Source organism: Simochromis diagramma, unplaced genomic scaffold, assembly GCF_900408965.1.
Source record: "Simochromis diagramma unplaced genomic scaffold, fSimDia1.1 OVJJ01000344.1, whole genome shotgun sequence".
In the NCBI taxonomy this organism is placed as follows: domain Eukaryota; kingdom Metazoa; phylum Chordata; class Actinopteri; order Cichliformes; family Cichlidae; genus Simochromis; species Simochromis diagramma.
In genome coordinates, this window is record NW_024387375.1 from 13,792,106 (window position 1) to 13,812,164 (window position 20,059).

The following is a 20,059-nucleotide window of genomic DNA, read 5'->3' on the forward strand; positions in this document are numbered from 1 at the left end:
CGTTGTGTTCTGTATTTCTGCAGTATTCCCATATATGTTGGTGTTTTTGTAAGTTGGGCCTCTCAAGACCACCGCATACAGCGCTCCACGGTGCAAATAATACTGACGCAAAGCATCCAAGAGTTTCTCAATGCAGCGAAATTGGATATTTTTCAATGGCCAAGCCAATCACCTGATCCCAACCCAACAGAGCAGGCTTCTCAATTATTAAATACAAAACTGAAGGCAGAGAGACCCAGAAACGAGCAGCAACTGAGTGAAGGTCTGGCAGAGCAACTCCAGGAAAGAAACAGCATTTGGTGATGTTCTGTTTTATAGACTCACAGTTAACTTTAAGCCTCATTAAACGCTACATTTTTTTTGGGGGGGGGAGTCCTATCTTTCTTCCTTCACATTCCTCGTTGCTTTTTTGAGTGAGCTCGCTGGCGACCAATATAATAAAAGCAGCAGTTACGGGGCGGGAGCAGGGAACTTTACCATTATTTCGGAGGAGGGACTTCCTATAGCGCTGCAGTTGGATGGCAGGGAGCCGCTCGGCTGACACGTAACTGAAGTTAAAGGTGCTATGAAGGCCTCGTCGTGGACCCAACTTTTAACTTCTCTGTAAGCTTGCCCGAGTCACGTCGGAAACTCTGCAAGAGAGGAAGAGAGACCCACGCAGGACTCGCCCGTCTTATTTATTTTGTTGCTTTTAGAGCTAAAAAGAAGGCAGAGCCAGAGTTTGGCTGTAAGTCAGGCGAAAATCTGAGCGGCTACTTTGAAGTTGCAGAGGGGGGAGAGGGTCGAAATTTGGATGCAGCTCTGCTGAAAAAGATAATAATGTGCCCGAAAGCGAGTATTAGCACGTAGCTTGTGTTTTCTGCGTGGAAATGCTCGGGGTGTGAGGGGAGGGGGAGGTTTCCTCAGTTTCCTCAGTTCTCACCGGGAGGGGGAAAAAGTTGAGTCGGAACTTTCCAGCGGCAGAGACGGGGCTTTCGCGCATAGAAGGCGGGGAGGGGTGCGGGTCCAACATGGGAAACGGGGTGTGCTCCCGGAGGCAGCGGAGGATCTTCCAATGTCTCCTTCTGGTCACCGTGGTCTGCGGGGTGATGTACGGGGGCATGATGTCGTACGAGATGCACAAACAGCTCAAGAGGACGGAGGCGATGGCACTGAAGTATCAGCAACACCAAGAGTCGCTGTCGGCACAGCTCCAAGGTAAACACGGGGGCGGAGAGGTGATCGAATGTTTGTCCACAGCTGACACCACGTTACGTGTCACGCCAGACTCCGTGGATAAAACTGCATTGTCATTATTGTCGAACATGCTGAAACACCCTTACATCTTTTAAAACAAATTGGAGGACTTGATATTACTTTACTTAACAAACTTAAGTTCGGCGTTCATTTAGCACCTTAAAAACCAGACTGGGTTACAAAATGTTTGTATAGACGTGTTTAAGGTTTTAAATAAAATAAAAAATAAAAAAAGTTCCGTCTTCAACATTCCTGGCTTTATTGACTGTTGACTTATGACTGTGTGCTTTACTGGTGATGTTAATAGTCAATTAAATATTTGGATCTTTGGCACACAGCAAAACTGAGCAATTTGATCAATCTGAGATGTAGTTAATGATAAAAGCATTTTTGGTATCTTTTAAGCATCCTGTAGACAAACTAATCACTATATTAATCAGTAATAACAGTACTCATTAGCTGAGACCCCATGAAAACCACAGTTGTAAACTGAAAAGAGGCAGATTTCCCAGAAACATCCTAACTTTCCTGCCACATCTGATCTAGCTGGATTAGAGAAATGATACTTCAGTAAAGCTGCAAGCTTCCAATAAACTGGTGATGGCTCCTGACCTTGTCATGAGATGAGCATATTTGCCTTTTAAAAAAATGTTTTAAAAGCATATTTGCCTTTAACGAGAGTTCATTTGTTTTTCCAGAGGTGCAGTCAAAGTGAAATTAGCCCCGTCACTTCCTGCAGCTGTGGTCAACTGAGGCTATTACAACACAAGCGCCTGGTTGCAGTCACTGTATTTTAGCTGTATTCCTAGAAGTCTTAGAGCTCATTTTGTCTTTGTTTTTGTTTTTCTTTGATGTTTCGCCACCATGGTGCAGGATGTTGTTGCCATGCTGGCATCCTTGACTCTCAGGTAATCGCTGAAACTAAAAAGCATTACGTTGGAGAAAATTCCCAATTGTGCCCCAGTTATTCCAGAGGATCACATCAGATTAGATTTTGCCTTAAACTTGTACGTTCATGAGCAATAAGGAGTAATTTCCCACAGATTGCTGGAACTTCTAAACACTGTAACGAGCAACATAGTGATACTCAAGTTCCTGCTATAAACGTGGCCTTTAAGACAATGCGCTCATCAGCACAGTTTGTTAGCTTACTTGACAGAAATCCATATATTTTCTTGTCATTTCTGATCATTTGATTATCAAAATGTTTCTGGTGCATTTGAGTAAAGAGCACCCATATTAACAAAAGTGCCCAAAAACTTATGGAGGACTGGGAGTTCCCCTATCTTGATACCAGATACAGTATACCTATTATATCTAGATGGTCACAGTATATCGCCACTCTGTTTCTGGTTATACCAGTATTACAGGGGGGTGGATGTATTTCCACAGACCTGAACTGAAGAATGACTAAAGGGATCTTCTTATGTCAGCGAAAGCATCAAAACTTAACACAAAGCAGTTCTCTTTACCTTGAAGACAAAACACCCCCTGGACCATATTCAAATGCATGCAGACTTCTAGAACTGACCGGTGAAAGATTTAGGGCAGCTTCACGGTATGGCAAACCGATGGGTAATAGGGAAAAATGGCTTACATGTTTATTGTTGGGTTAAAGGCTGGATTACATTGTCAGGTTCTGAGTCTGAGCTGAAAGCCTGACACACTTCTTTGCTTCCTGATGTGGGCGCAAACAAACCTTGTTCTGAAAAGCCATGTAGGAGCGGGCTCTTTGCCCATCGGCTAATTTTAAACTCATGGCATAATGGCAAGGCCCGAAACCTCACATCCTGTCAGCACAGCAGCATGTTCACGCACGCTTATATGGAGGAAGCACTCAGGGTACTGCCGAACAAGATTGTTAAAATGTTGTGAAAGTGGGGTGAAGTTCCTGAAGTTGGGCCTTTTAATAAAACCCTTCTGCTGCTAGTAGATTAAGATGCAATGAAGGTCTTTTAAGGTGAACGTATTTGTGTGTCTCTATTTACTGGAAAGCAGATATAGTCCATATCTACTGATTTTCAGGACCACACATTGAAGCTTTTACTGCTATTTTTTATGCTTAAGGTGTTTCCAAATAATTGCTGGATTTGTGCCAACAAAGCCTTGCTCTACTGGCAAATCAATTTGCAACAGGAGACTGTTTAGAGGTATAGACCTTGCTAATTCTTCTGTAGTGTCATGACAGTATAGGGTGCTGTATGAGGAATCCACTAAGTTTTTTAACAAGGTATATTTACAAGGCCTAGGCTAAAAGTTCATCGTTGACAATGCAAAAGCTTAAAAGAAAAAAAAATAATTCAGGCAACAGATTACATCACATCCAGTGATGTCATCCATAACAGGGTCCTGCAGTGTACCAGCATACATTATGTAGATTTCAACTTCCTGTAGCTCAGCTCTCTCCTGCTTGTGCGCCACACCCATAATTATCATTGTGAAACAGTGCATCGTTCAGCCAATCACAAAGCCACTTGACAGCCACAGCTGACTACAGATTGCTGTTTTTCTGGCCCTATATTTAGAGGTTGGTTATAGCTTGAGGGGTGGGGGCAATGTGAGGGTTGTGAGCCAGGCACATTGATTCCCTGTTATCCACTGCAGCCACAGGCTGGCAGTCATCAGTCATTTAAAGCACTTTAAGTCTTTAACAGGCACTTTGTGGTTATGCGTGCACACTGACAAATGTGTCACTGTGATTTAACAACCGGCCCTATTTCCAAAGAAGTTGGGATGGCGTGTAAAAGCGTCAGTAGAAACAGAGAGCTGTTATTTACTAATCACCTACATCCTGTATTTAATTGAGAGCAGTGCAAATGGGAGCTCATGAAATATTTAAGATTTAAAATTTAATGTTTGTTTTGATGCTCATTTTGATGAGCGCGAGCTTCGATGGCACTGACACGTTTCGAGAAATTGCGTGTTTGTCGCAACACGTCGTCTTTTAACAACACGTGGTGAGCTTTTGGGAGCTGAGAAGCTGCAGTTTTGAAACCAAAATGTTTCAAGATTCTTGCTTAACATCTACAGTTTGAGGCCTTGATAGTGACAATGGGTGACATGCAATATTTAGCTCTTTGGCTTTTGACGTTGTAAATTTGCAGCTGATCGAGGGCCTGTATATACTGTGTACACTATTTACTCTGTTTACAAGTAGCTCAAGAACATTAATGTGAACTGTAGATATCAACATATTTTACATCCTTTCAATGTTACCTGTAGACTCAAAAAACAAACTTGTTATCTTGTGATGAAAAAGAAAATCTTGTGGGGAGTAAATACGCAAACATGCCGTGTTTCTTTGACCTAATATCACTTCCTGGATCAGGTCATGTGTCTCACAGTCTTTCTGAGTTCCTGCCCCTGTAAGGCCTGACCTGATTGTAACAAAGAGTGACTTGTAAAATAGGTTACCCGTCAAAGACATTAGTCTTGAAGTGTGCAAAACTTAGTAGCAGACAGTTAGTTCCAGCACACATAAAATATTCAATCAACACTTTTTGGATTCTTGGGACATGCATCTGTATTGAACTTCACTCCTAAACCTAATTGGTCTGTTGTGTTTGTATGTCTGGTGTGTATGTGTGTATACACAATGGAAGTAGGAATGTGAACCAACAAAAACGCCACAGGAAAAAAAAATTCCTGGCCCACATTTCCTTTTCAACACCCTGAGCCAAATCTAACTGATCTTATCCTCGCCACATCTAAACCAGTAGGTCAATAAATGTCACCACCATAGAAGGCTCCCTTGTTCTTATCTGCGCTCAAACCACACTGTGTTTCATCGGTCTGATGGGGAGATGCCCCGATCTGATGTTTGGATCAAATATCGGATTGATCGTAAGTCAAAAAGCTGTATCTGTGACAGTGGCCTGAACTGTGAGGTCGGTGAATTCAGTTCTGAGTTGTTCTCAGTTTACTACGCCACGTGCCACCAACACTGCCAACAGCAGAGCTAATGTAGCATGGAGACAGCTAACAACAAAAGAGTCAACAGTCTGTGGCCATTTCACACTTGTAGCACACACCAGCAGCTCTTTGTATGTTTGCGTTATTGGCCCTCCTCCTGTAGCTGCTCTCTCTTTGCTGTAAGCCTGTTGCATGTATATATGTACATGCTAAGTGAAGGGCCCATGATAGCAGTGAAGTGTGTAGATGCTAAGCAGAGCTTTGCAGACTCACCTCTACATGTTGTAACTGTGAGCTACAACCACTTAGAGTATTAAAAAATGTGGAACAGCCAGTCATGTGGCCTGCTCTGGTTTTTATTTGTGCTGTTGCTTATTCTTTAGCCCCCCCCCCGTGGCAGAGAAGACAGAAGTCATATTATACAAAGAAGTTCTTTGTAGTGGATCCAGGTTTTCAGAAGCAATGAAAACTCTCCATTGTGCTGTCTTTGCTTTCCTTGTATGCTTTTATGACATTTGGTTTTTGACTTTTGACAGCTGAAGTTGTTTTTTGTGTGTTTATATTCTGGACCTACAGCACTATTTGTTTTTAGGTGGCTAAGGTTCAGGCCTATATGATACTCATTGCTTCTTTAAATGTAAATTCATCTGCACATTGCTCGATCACTCTTCTATTACAGTACATAATATTCTGCCAGTAGATATAAAGCACTTTTCATGCCCCTGACAGTACGTGTAGTGAGTCTGTTTTGAAATCTTTTCTCTGTACCGTGTTTCAGTACAGTTAGCAATTGTTTGAGATCTATTAGCTCTGAGTTGACCACAAACAATTTAGTTTCTCTCGTGATGGGAAACCAAGTATAAATGCAAACCACAACATCACCCATTATGGCCTGGGCTCTACAGGGAATCAGTACAGTGCTATAAATTAAGCTTTAGACTCCAGTTGTTTGTCGCTCTAGCCCATCCCAGTTGGCCCACAGTGAGAGTGTAGCCTAGCTGAGCTCATCTAAGAAAAACATAGCCTCATCTTTGGCACTGCTGAGGAGGTTCAACGCCTCAGAGGAGCAAAATCCAATCTGGTGAGGTTTTAGACAACCACCTGATCAGGCGTTGATGAAAGAAACTTCGGGGAAGTTTGTTCACTTCTGCTTTACTGCCATTAAGCGTTATATGCTACTTATTCAGAACTGATCCCGGCAGCATTATAACATGCGAGTCACAACTTAAACTTATTGTATTCTAAAATCCGATGAGGAAAGACCAGAGAGTCTGTTGGGAAACAGATGGGATTACTTTAACTTCTGCATGCAAAAAAAAACAAGAAAAAAAACAGCAAGTGGTGCAGCATGAACTGTTTATCTAAATGGAATCAAATGAGCACACTGTACAGAATCATAAAAGGTATTTTCTTTTTATACACCAGTGCCATAAAAAATGTTCTCACAACGCATAATGAAAAAAGTGGATATAACCACTTTAAAGCAACATTGAGAGTACAAACGTGGTGAGCTGAATTGTGCGGGTGACTTTTGTTGTCATTACATTGGCTTTTCATATGATAGAAGCAGGTTTTTTTGTCCTCTTGATAGTTAAGTACCTTTATTTACACTAGCGCTGGTCTGTTAGGATCAGCTTTCCAGTTTCTTTGAGCTTCGTTTTACTCTTTTGTTAATTTCCTGTCCCTTCTTCTTTTACCCCTATCCTTCTTTCCTTTTGCTGCCCTCATGATATTAAAACTAAATATAGATGTAGCGAACAGTTATCTTGGAATCTGTTGAGGTGGCACTCAGAGGGAAGAATAGCCACATCATCAGTTTCACTGCCCAGCCCCCAGTGGAAAGGAATAAGTGAAGATTTAATGTTCAGAGCTCTTGTTTTAACAGTTAAATCACATGCTGCCTGAAGACCAGAACAAATTTTATTTTATTTTTTTTGTTGCCTGTCCCGTTTGGCTCTTTTGCCATCAGAATTATTGTCTAAAGGCAAAGAAAGATGTCCAACGGATTTACTTTACCAAATCGACCAACCCAGCCTTGCCGTATTGGTCTATTTGATTTGCCTTTTATTGTTTATTTTATTTTAACCTGCTAAATACGGGACAGACTTGACTGGGGAAAAGAAAGGGGAGAAAGAAAGAGGGAAAGAAAAACAGCGGGGAAGAGGAACGGTGATAAAGGGCAAAAAACCCAAAAAACAACAAAATAAGCAGACAAAAAATACATATATCAATCACCTGGATCACCTGTTGAGAAAGAAAAAAGAGAAAACAAGCAGGAAAAAAAGAGCAATAGAATAAACAACATCACGATGATCTATGGGAATGTAACAGTAAATACTAAATATTAAACATTATTGTGCAGCACGTCAGATCGACAGCGCACAGTGTGCTTTGAGGTAGGAGCCAAAAAGGGTGTAGTTTGTGTGTGTGAGCACCCGTGTGTGCACCTGTGAGCATGTAATGATCTGTTAAGAGGGTGTGGGGGGCCACAGCCCCGTCCTCCAGGGCTTGAAGCAGGTATGGAGGAGATCAAAACTCCAGACATCCAGAGGCCCCCAGAACACAAGAGACCAAGGAAGACCGACAGAGGGGCAGCCACGTCACTGTCCCAGAAAGAGCTGAGGAGAGTCCCAGATGAGGGCTCACTCAGCAGCCGCGGAGCAGAAGCCAGGGGGGGTTGCAGTGACGCGCCCGTGAGCTCTGCCGGCAGCCAGCTGTGCCAGAGTGACCGAGCCCCAGGCCGAGGGCACCCCACCCCCGAAGTGGCCCGAGCGAGCTCCAGGCCCCGACAAGCAGCCCCGGAGTGAGCCAGTGGGTACCCAGACGCCCATCCCCGGACACAAAGAACCACCAATGCACCGATGTCTGAGGGCGTCTGCCACTGGCAGGGGGAGTGGTGGGGGGAGATAGGCCTCCATACCTTGAAGGGCCTGAGATGTCCCTAGAGAGGTGGCGTCTGATACCCGACCTGACATATAAACACAGACAAACAGGCACACACAGATACAAACATCCATTCCCACCCTCATGCTCTCATATGCAATTACTCAACACTCACCCAACGTGGAGACAGACACAAAGAGACTGTACACACAATCACACTCCCCAAGCGTACTCTAAGCCCCGGGTCTAGGTACCCTTGCCCCTGGAAGGGGAAACTGCACCCAGACCCAGGTAGTGTTACCCTTTTCCCTGGGGTGGAGAGAAGCAGACTGCCCCGGCTCGGCAGCAGCAGGGAGGCCCCACATTCCAGACCCCAATCAGACGGCCAACTCCTCCTCCTAGCCCCCCCGCTCCAACAGGCAGCAGAGAACAGGGGTGTGTGAAGACTCCAAACCTGACCAGAACAAATTAATAGCGGTACAGTCAGATTCCAACGTGAGACGCTGTCCAGTTGTCAGTAGCTTCCTACTGAAATGTGTTAAATAGATGTAATGCATTTAGTGAAAAAATAAACTGAGGTTAATGGCAAGTTAGAAAATGTGTCCAAGTTAGAAAATGCCTTCACGAGTTGCCTCAAGAACTGACCAAAGCTGACTCGCAAGAAATAAACCTGACATTTCTCAGTATGTTGCACTGCTAACAGTGATCGAGGACTACTTATGCTGCTTTGTTCACAGTCGGGTTTCTTTTTGTTTCTCTGATTTAGAAAAGATGAGGATCATGAAATGGGGAGGAATAGGGAGATTATGGAGAGTTCAGAGCAGCGGTCCCCAACCCCCGGGCCTCGGACCGGTACCGGGCCGCGAGAGTTGAGGCTCAGGTGTGAAATGTATAGTTTTCAGGGTTTTTATCGGTTTTCAGCGTTATTTTGTTATCGTTTTTATCGTTTACTCGGTTTTCCTGGGTCTTTTCACGTGTGTTATGAATAAATTTTCTTTTTTTCGGTACCAGGTACTAGTTTTATTTTGTTGTATTTATCCGCGACACCTTAAAGGCCGGTCCGTGAAAATATTGTCGGGCATAAACCGGTCCGTGGCGCAAAAAAGGGTGGAGACCGCTGGTTTAGAGGATAGCTGGAGAGGTAAGAAGTGAATCTAAACAGGCACTCAAGCTTTTAGAGCATGAAGAGGATAAGACTTTTATAGGACTATTCTTTTCATATTCTTTTAACAAATACAGCTGAGGTCAGGAGTTTACATACACTTATCAAGGACATGAATGGCATGGTAATTTGGGACTTTTAATAATTTCCTTGAACAAAAAAACAAGTGTGACTTCATTTAGGATTTTCTCTAATCCACACAATGTCAAAATTATACATACTGTCCTAAATATATACATATACTCAAAGTGCTGACAGTTCTACAGTATATTTGCCATGGTCAAGCGCTAACTCCTCAGTAGTGATCATAATTGACTACTGGTAATTTCTCTCTGCAGCATAGAACAGATTTGTTTGACACCTTATTGGTTTGACCAATATTCAGAACAATGAGAAAGTCCAAAGAACTCACTGAAGATCTAAAATTGTATTGTAGAAACAACCCAGGAACCAGCAAGGCTCAAGCCTGCCATGAACTAGAAATTGCCAAATCGCCATAGACTGAGAGTATGGGAAGAAATAAAGAAGCTGCTGAGAAAAGTTTTATGATGAGACAAGACAAAGACCTAGGAATGCTGTATCAGCTTTCAAGCATGGTGGTGGTAGCATTATGCTGTGGGGCTGCTTTGCTGCCTGTGGTAATGGTATTTTGCAGAAAGTGGATGGGATAATGAGGAAGTTTGACAACATCTAAATTCTTCAACTTCACCTCAGATCAACAGCTAGGAAGTTTAAATTTTGAGGGAATATTGTGTTCCAACAGGACAATCATCCCAAACATGCATCAAAACTGTTTTTGTAAGGGATAAAGCTTCTACAATGGCCTTCCCAAAGCCCCAACCTCATTGTTATTTGTCGACTACACTTAAAAGCCCCTTAAAAAGTTAAAGATATGTGCTGGGAAAAGAAGAGTTCAAAGAAATCACCGAAAGACCAAAATGATCAGACATTCGCGCTCATGAATGTATGTAAACCTCTATTTGCAAATGTATGCTCAGTATATCTGCATACTTAGCAGCAATAGAATGACGGTGTGTATGTAGTCAAATTTTACCCAGAATACTTTGCTCCTGCACTGACCTACTTCCCCATGCTTTGAATATTGCTTGATGTAGACTGTAGATATCTACGTCAAGCTAGTTTGCTAAGAAAATTGCCAAAAGGATCTTCACTTCACTTCACTTGACTAATGTTGAGGTTGTTTTTGCAGTCCAAGTGTTGGTATTGGAGCTTTGTGTTTGGTTTGCTGGTCCAGATAGATGTCAAAGCACTCACTAATCCTTCCCTTAATTCATCCCCTCCATGTTTCCTGTAGTGGTGTATGAGCATCGCTCCAGGTTGGAGAAGAGTCTTCAGAAGGAGAGGTTGGAGCACAAAAAGGCCAAAGAAGGTGAGAAAAGTAGCATGCACACTCAGTCTCGACTTAAGGAATTTGTCCGTATTGAGGAGTTTGTGCTAAAGTAAATATTAGACTGCAGTAGAGTCAGTTTTTAAGACAACATAATTATTGAGTTTAAATTTAAGAAAAAATTTCTGCAAAATAGTGCATCTATTTAAATTGTAATCTCAAGTGTAAATTTGGTTTCAATTAGCTTCTTTTCTGTTGTTTTTGTCTTTTTCAGATTATCTGGTTTATAAGATCGAAGCGCAGCAATCATTGAACAAGGAGAAGGTATCTTTTGTACACTACAGTGTTGCTTTTTTATTTGTTAGTAAATGCATCACTTATTGGCTTCTTTATTTTGTCTGCTTGAGATATCTGTGCAGAACTTGTGTGCAAACAATTATCTCTTTTTTTTTTAAATCCTCTAACAGCAAGAATCAAACGGCAAATACAACTCCTTACAAGTCCAACATCAGATGTTAAAGGTCAGAAGCCCAAAACACACATAGATACACTCACTTATCCTCTGGTTTTCTTCTTCCTTTTAACACAGACATCCTCATATTTAACCTTTCTTCCTCTTATCCAAACAGACAAATTCTTCCTGGCCTTTTGTCCCTTTTTTGTAGTTTTTGATGTTATGTTTGTAACAAGAGCTTTCCTTCAGAATCAGCACGAGGACCTGAAGAGGCAGTATTATGATCTGCACGAGCAGCACCAAGTCCAGGGCAAGGATCACAGCCGGCTGCTGGGTGAACACAAGGAGCGCTACGATAAACTTCAGGAGGCCAAAGAGATAGAAGTCTCCCAGCTCAAAGGTAATGACTTGTGCCAGGTTTCTGCAAACAAACACTGAATGAAACAATGTAAATATGAGTGTAAGAAAGTTAGCTTTTATTATTAGCTCATCCGGATGATGAACTGATGAGCTAATGCCGCAGCGGGGTGGACGAACTTTTTTCAGTATTTAGCAAAGTCATTAACATCAGAGTCTGTGTGACATCATAACTGCACAGAATGATAAAGAAAGAACTTTTATGAATTAGATTTCCACATTAGCAGGGCATGGTTTGGGCCTTCTTATCACCATAGTGCTAACATCAGTTATATGGTCAAATGCAATGACCTGCTGTTCACATATTGTCATGCTTTTTATGGTGACCCATGTAGTCACACTGTACTCCTGAACTCAAACCCTTTAATGTGCTGGTGAACAAGAGTGATTTCTCCTGGATGTGACCGTTTTTCAGCCTTCTTCACTTTACATTGGATTTTAATTCTCGTTAATTTATATAGCTGCCTTTTACTGTAAAATTGATCTTTTCTAGCTCGACAAATGACATCACGTCTCTGAGCTACAGAGATGAGGGGCCTAGGATACGACTATAACAGAGATGCAAAAGAGAAAAATTTGTATTGCAGAGAAATGATCTTCAGGGGAACAAGTGGAACCACAAATAATAGCAATGAAAAAGCCCACATTCATCCAGGTCCCTGAACCTTACACGTGTTCCTGAAGGAGCAGTCTAAAACCTGTGCAGGTTACAGCAGGAATAAAACATCTGCCATGACATCTGTCACATTGGTACATTAATACATTTTGGACAACTGTATGAGAACCTGGGTGTAGTTTATGACTGAGGACAGCTTTTTCCCACCATTGATCCGTCAGCATGATTCCAAGCTCGCACTCTCCGGCAGTTTTGTCTAGTATCCAGGGCCGTCAGCGTGTCATATTTTGAGTATAAGTGATTTTTTTCCCACTTTTACTCTGTCTCCATCTCCTGACTTAATGACATACTGCATGTAAAATTGCTTTTATTTTCACATTTCTGGACTGCAAAATGATTTTGTCATATTTTACAGTTGAATGGTGTGAAAACAAACGTGGATTTAATTTGCTTTTATAAAATATTCAAATGTTGGTAATATGGAGTATAAGGACAGACAAGTAAGAGTTAATATGACTGGTTGTAATAATTGGAAAGTTATTTCAGGAGAAGTTGTTTGACATGTTTGTTTTTTTTCTTCTCTTTATTTCTGATTTGTTGCGGTGGCAGAGAGTGTTGTTAACCTAAGAGAGGAAAATAAACAACTGAGGAAAGCCCATCACGACATTCACGTGCAGCTACAGGACGCCCAGGTGAGAAAGACTCTGGACATTTCTTACTTTTCTTCATCCTGTATGTCTGCACAGATATATTTTTTTCTTTCTTGTCATAAATGTGAATGGCTCCTTGGCTCACTTTTGTTGGATTTGCTTGTTCAGATCCACCATCAGGACCTGAAGGCAGCCCACGATCACCTCGCACTGACGCTGGAAGACCACAAGAGTGCGCTGGCTGCAGCTCAGGTAAGGGTTCAGCCTCCTGGTTTACTGCAGTCACTGAGTACAGCAGCTGATTGATGCCGTAGGCAGGGGGGGGGGGGGGGGGGTTGTGTGTTTTTTGGCAAATCTATAATTGTCTTTCTCCTTAAGAGTGACCTCTGAACTGCCTGAACAGTTTACTGAATACACTGAGCTCTGCTGATAGATACTCACTTTCTCTCAATTCCCCCACCCCTCTCTCTCTTTCTGTCTGCATTTACTAATTTGTTTTAAAGCCTGGCCTGCTTTCCATCAGTGCGTTTGCTTGGACACACACACAAACAAACACACACAAACACATGCATACACGCTCTTTCCTTCACTCCAGGGGGTTTGATTTAGTCAGGGCTGTCAGCGCAGTGCATCTAAAGCACACTGCAGCCAATCAGCCAGAAAGCTATAATGGAGGGAGTGGAGCGAGACAAAGGGACGAGGGAGGAATTTAGCAAGAATTTTTAGAATTTAACCCTCTGGCCTGTTCTGAAAGTATGCGTGTATAAAAGGATTTAACGGTACGAGGGCCAAAACTGAACGGACAGTTTGAAAGAAAATGTCTGTATCACCGCAGGGAAAGCTTCATTTATTTCTTTACTTTTTAAAAAAAAAGATGGAAGCTAATTAATGGCTGTACAGGAGGTTGTTTTTGCTATATATTTTTTTAATTTATTTTTATTAATATAGCACCTTTCATAGATCAAAAACTGCTTTACAATAAAGACAAGCATAAAAATACAGAAAATAAAAACATAGCATCATAAAACCCAAAACTGGTTAAAAACCAGTCTGAATAAATGAGTTTTCAGCTGCTTCTTAAAAGAATCAAGACGGCGCAAAGATGGAGGCCACAGCTCTAAATGATTTATCATGGAAGAAGAGGTTTAGGCTTCTGTGTTGCATAAATATATACACACTCACTAGCCACTTCATTAGATACACTTTGCTAGTACAGGGTTGCACCACCTTAATGCTTTGTGTCATTAATTCAACAAGGTGCTGGAAACACTCCTCAGAGACTTTGGTCCATATTGACATGACAGCATCACACAGTTGCTGCAGATCCCGTTCACTACATCCCAAATGTGTAGATGTTGCAGCGTTAATTAAGACCTGTGAGACCAGACGGTGTTTTTCCAGTTTTCTATTGTCAAGTTTTGGTGAGCCTGTGTGAGCTGTAGCCTCAGTTTCCTATTTTTAGCTGACAGGAGTGAAACCTGGTGTGGTCTTCTGCAGCTGTAGAACACATTCAGAGATGCTCTTCTGCATACCTTGGTTGTAATGAGTAGTTGTTTGAGTTACTGTTGCCTTCCAGTCACCTCGCGTTTGGCCAAGAGAACTGTCAGTCACTGAATATTTTCTCTTTTTCGGACTGTTGAGTTGCTGCCATGTGATTGGCTGTTTAGATATTTTTGTTAGCGAGTAGTTAAACAGGTTTACTTAATTTTGTAATGGTAAAAATGTGTTCTTAATCTTTGCCTTTCTCTTCTCTTGTTCACTTTAGGCACAGGTGAATGAATACAAACAGCTCAAGGAGACCCTGCAAAAGGCGCCCAGCATGGCACAACATGCACAAGCCAACGCACATGAAGATCAGCAGGCTCACTGGAACACTGATTCAAGGGTAATCTGGGATTCTTTGGGATGAAGTAATAATACTGTTTTATTGAGAAAGACAAAAAGTTTACTGTAAATATCAAGAGATCTCAAGATTTCTCTCATGGCTCTGTACTCGGTCGGCTCACCAGGCCAATGAAGCGCACGCCCACTCTGAGGTCCAGTCCCACTCCACTGTAACCCAGCACGCCCTGTCTGAGAAAGACGAGGACAGAGAGGGAGAGGCAGAGAGGAGGAGGGAGCTGGCAGAGGAGGAGATGGCCCAAGCTGGACAGCCTCAGAAGCTGGAGGAGGACCCAGACCAGCTACAGGATGAGCAGCAGGAGGAAGAGCAGGAGCCAGAACATGAAGAAGAGGCTGAGAACGCATTGGACCGACGGAAACGCCAGCCACAGATGGTCAGCAGTGGTTTAGACTAAAAGATCTTATCCAAACAGGGTTTAAACAGATCTTGAAGTGGACGTCTGTTTCCTGCTGGTATTAGTTAGTTCAGTGTGACTCTGCTTATGCAGTGTTTTTGTTTTTTGTTTTTTGTTTTTTTTAGCTTTATTGAGGAAACATGGAGGAAACCCCCCCCCCCCCCCCCCCACAAAGATTGTACCAAAGCTTTATATTTATATCTAAACTTGGCATCAATTCAGTGCGTTTGATGAGCTCTAATTCACTTTTTTCATGCTCTACATGATATTTCCTCTCTCTTGTATTTATAACTCTCTCAGGATCCTCCTGTGAATCTGCATCCGGAGGACCAGCTGCAGCACAAGGTGCCCCCCCAGGTTCAGCATCTAAAGTCAGCCTATGAGCAGCAGCAGGAGCAGCAGCGGCTGCAGGCTCAGAGGGCAGAGGAGGGCAGGCAGATCCAGAGGCGGCAGGAGGCCCTCCAGGCCGAGAGAGAGAGGGTGCTGAAGGACAGGGAGCAGAGGCTGAAGGTGGAGCAGGAACGTGAGCAGCAGCAGCACAGGGAGGCCGACAGACGGGAGCAGATCCTGAGAGAAGAACACGAGAGGTCAGGTTTAAGATCTGAGTGAGCTCAGTTTTAAAGAAACAGAGCAGTCGCAGCGAGTAGTAAACTTTGAACCGCGGCATATTTTCTTATTACACTTCTCCAAATGAATTAATAAAATAGCTTTACAGAAGAACACGTGCCTGTACTTACTTGCCCTGTACTCGTCTCGGTTATTAGGAAGAGGACTGAATACGAGAATGTGGACAATGATATTCGAGAAGACGACGGTCACGCTGAGGTTGATGAAGGTGAGATTTGCAGGAAAACGTCTTCCATATTTCTCACTGCACAAATATTCCCTTCAATCATTAGAGCTCACAGAAGCAGCCGGTTGATGTTAGTGGATTTAGTTTGTGTGTTGCATCTGTGTGTTAACAGAGAGAGACGTTCATATGTTGCACGAGCAGGAGGCGGAGGAGAATCGAGAGACGGATCACAGAGTGCCGCCACATCAGCAGGTGGATGTCTGTCTGTCTGTCTTGCCGTCTTGCTTGCTCCATCTGTTAAAACATCCTCGGGCTCTCTCTGTCCTCCCAGCTCATTCGCTTGCTTAACATTCACACCGGTCTATCATACGCCATACACTCATTCAGCCATCCATCACAACATCGATTCTTTAATCACCCCAGCCCACTTCCATATTCATCTGTTCCCTCTCTATCCGCACTTGTCTGTCAACCTACTGAGCTGGTAAATCTTCTGAATACTAGCCAGAGAATTAATAAAACATTACAGGAAACTGACAGGTTGACAGTTTTATTTCCAGCAAAAACATACTCATTTTATCATATCCACAGCTCTTATTCTAAATTTGTTATTTTGCTATAGGGTGACATAGACGGTGACTTGAACCCTGAGGACGACCCCAACAACCAGGGAGAGGATGAGTTTGACGAGGCCGAGGACGCCCGGCTGCCGCACCGCGCTGCCGAAGCAGATGAAAATGCGGCTGAAGAGGAAGAGGAGCCTGCAGCGCCGGCCCAGCACATTCAAATGCATCAAGACCTCAAACAACCGACTGTGGAGGAGGAACTGGTGGTGAGTCAGGGGAGGCGACAGTAGTGAGATACTCACAATCTCTATTCAGCATCTGCACACGCAGCTACTGACATTACAGCAACATTACAGGCTGAACAGGAAGATGATTAGAGGTTCTGAAAATGCCAACAATGGAAGAGGAGGGGCTTGTTCGCAGCTTCAGACTAAATTCGTGCACACACACGCATACAGAGCTCAGAATGGCATACTGAAGCAAGCCATGAAAGTTTGAGAACTAGAGATACAGTATAAAGTGCTGAGCTTTGTGCGGATGTTAATCATTCAGTGAGCTCTTCAGAGAGACCCATTGTTTCAAAAATGTTTATAGCCAGACTGCATGGCGAGGTGCACCTTAATATAAATATATATTAAGTGAGAGAGAGAAACTGCAGGATCTATGATGAAAAGTAAACTTTATATCCTGTTTTAACTTGTTCTGTGATTTGTGTGCATTCAGATAGCTGGAAATCCAGACCAGCAAGAGGACACACTGGATGACCAGTACCAGGAGGAAGCGGAAGATGAGGTAACGTGCATGCTCACACACATGCCTTTGTACTGAGTGATAGTAGAGTGGTGCAAAACACTTGAATGTAAGACTATCAAAACTAAATAAATATGGTTTAGTATAATATAATGCTGCAATACATTTGCATCTCAGTGTCGTGACTAAAGTTTCATTGTTGCAATTCGTAAATGTGGTTTTTCTTGTCCTGAAGGCCCAGGAGGACATAGCTGGTGGACAGAAGAGAGATGAGGAGGGAGAGGATCAATATAACGAAGACAAAAGAGACCAGGTATGTTCTGTGGGAAAGCAGTCAATCCTCCTTTTCTCAATTCCTAGATTTCCTTGATTCCTCTCCCATCAAATATCGGAGGCGGTGAGGAAAAGTCACAAGGGGAAAGAAGTCAAAGTAACAGGCCAAGTACATGAGCTTTTTTTAAACTAGGCCATTTTTGATGAAATTCTGAACATGGAGTAATGTTACTACATGTGACATGTAGTCATGCACATGGTTTAATCGTCTTAAATAACTGAAACGTGTGATTTTAAAAGGTCAAACTGTCTGTTAAATAACAATTTCAATGGCTTTACTATTACAGGATGGTTATTTTACAACTAAAAATACTCTAAGGTGTTTCCACTGGCCAAGGAGTTAAAGATTTTTCTTCACATCGCTTGAAGTTTACTCTCTGCTCATGCAGTCTTCCCTGCAGCTGAAACCACCAACCTCACAATCCGCTTTACTTCCTAGGCCTCCCGTTTCCCATTTAACCTGCACAAATGTGGAATTCATTTTTATTCCCAGCATCATCACATCAGGTTCCGTTCCACCTCACAAGTAACATCACACCCTGAAACCTTTCCTGGAGGAAAACGGTCGAGGTGCACACAGCGAAATGTTCTGGGTTCACATCCAGAAATATATTCACCTGTGCAGGGATTCACTGGTGTGTAGCTCGAGTGTGTCAGAGCACACTGTGGTGTCTCTGTAATGTAAACCCTGGCCCATGTGACTCACGGTAAATGAGAAAGATAGGATGTCGAGTTAGTCGGAGTGTCGTGTGTTCGCCTGCATTTGGTTTAATTTGGCATATAAGGAAGTCTCAATATATGACAAAGTCTATAAGCCTTAATACTGCTGTTATGTGGTATTTTAATTGGTTTGAGATATTTATTCAGTCTTTATAAAGTCTGCAAAACATTGAAACCTTTTGAAAACCAGCCGTCCACAGAGCTGAAATATCCTTGAGAAAGACATCTGACTCCTCACTGTCAGCTGGTCTGTAACTAACAGTAACTTCTGACCTTGGAGACCGATTACAGCGATTATCATTTATCATCTTTAATGTTTAATATATTCAAAAAAAAGACTTCATTAAAAAAAAATCACATTGATAGACTTATAGTTCATACTGCCACTTACCTCCTCTGCAACAGGAGCTCAGTGGATCTAAGCTTCATTCATGCATCGCTGCACAGGAGGCAAACACTAACTGTAAATGTCTGAAATGATCGTGTTTACATGACTCCTGGTCATTAAATCAGGTTGTGTGCTTGTAATTCGCTTCCAGGATAAAGGTAAAAACCATGAAGGGCCAAGAATGGACGGGGATCACAGAAATGATGCCAAGAATAACGAGGACGTGAATTACGAGGAGGAAGAAGAGGAGGGGGAGGAGGATGCAGACAAGGGAAACGATCGAAGGGCAGAAATGTAGAAGTGCCTTTTTGTTTTTTTTAAAGCTTGCCTATAGTACCAATCAGGGCATTCTTTCCCTTGAATCCCAAAGGAATAGCACCAGCCATCCACTGAGATAAAACTGGGATATTATGCTCAGAAGATGGGGGACAATATTTCAAACACTTCTGAGATTTGAAAGGATCAGCTGACACTGTGGAAATGGACTAAATTTGGTGGGTGTAAATGAGATCTATACTGTATAGTTTTTATATAATTTTTATTCATTTAATTTTCCGTCTACTTTCTCGTCTGCCTGACTGCCTGGTTGTTCTTGTTTTTAAGAGCAGGCAGAGAATGTATTTTGTTTATCAAAGTGCTTTGTTTGAGCGTGTGTGTGTAAAGGATGCATGTTTATTCTGATGTCATGATCAGGCCTTCATACATATATATATGTTTCATGCAGACAGTTGTAATCATGGTAGAACTCAAATGTCATTTTCTGTTATTTATTTTTTAATAGGACGAACTCTGACAATCATAAAAAGTGCAAAATTTTGATTTTTAAAAGTCTGTGTTATCGTGATCCTTACCAGTTTTGTAAAGCTGATACATTGGTGCATTAAAAAAAATATCCTGGATATTATTACAGATGCCAATCGGTAAGCCACTTCTGGTGAAGCTGCTCACTGTGACATGTGCCTTTCCGTTCTCCTAAGTCTTTTTAGGTCATTTTACATTTGGAAAATCATTTTTGATGAGGTGGGAGCGAGAAGAGCACACCAGTTGGTGATCCTTAAGCTTCATTCAGCATGGCCTTTAATGGAGAACTATTTCATGTCCACTGCTGATGGGAATTTACTCTTAATTTACTGCAGCTTCTCTAGTCTGCTGGGCAATGTATAGTAAAATAAATGCTGAATATTTGTACATTTGTACACCAGTTATATTTGATACAGAAAAGTGCGGGTTTCATTGTACTGAATTGCTGCCTGTGTGGAATAAAGAAGATTTCACATAATTGTGATTTGTGTAGTCTGATTCTGTATATTCACCTCTTTGAAAATGTGCTTTAAGGTTGCTAATAAGTCGTCAGTGGTGGTTGAGCAATTTTAATACTCTGAGTGAGTGTGAGGAAGGTGGTGGAGGTGTGAGGGTCGATCAGCTTGTTACAATCATCTAAGACTTCATCTTAAGAGTCTTTCTGAATATTCTGGTAAAAATTTGTATTATTTTAAACAAAATTAAAATATAGAAACTACATAAATGATCTAAA

The 20,059-nt window shown here is 42.2% G+C and overlaps 1 protein-coding gene across 1 annotated transcript; it reads left to right on the top strand.

The window, feature by feature from the left end:
• Nucleotides 1-516: 516 nt before the first annotated feature.
• golim4a (golgi integral membrane protein 4a) lies at nt 517-19,804 on the top strand. Its single transcript, XM_040008573.1, has 16 exons — nt 517-1,197; nt 10,509-10,583; nt 10,816-10,865; nt 11,009-11,062; nt 11,245-11,395; nt 12,638-12,720; nt 12,847-12,930; nt 14,444-14,563; nt 14,688-14,954; nt 15,276-15,562; nt 15,740-15,810; nt 15,941-16,020; nt 16,391-16,600; nt 17,058-17,126; nt 17,320-17,397; nt 18,677-19,804. Exons 1-16 carry the CDS (start codon nt 1,011-1,013, stop codon nt 18,821-18,823), a joined length of 2,013 nt encoding a protein of 670 aa, XP_039864507.1. The 5' UTR covers nt 517-1,010; the 3' UTR covers nt 18,824-19,804.
• The last annotated feature ends 255 nt before the right edge of the window (nt 19,805-20,059 follow it).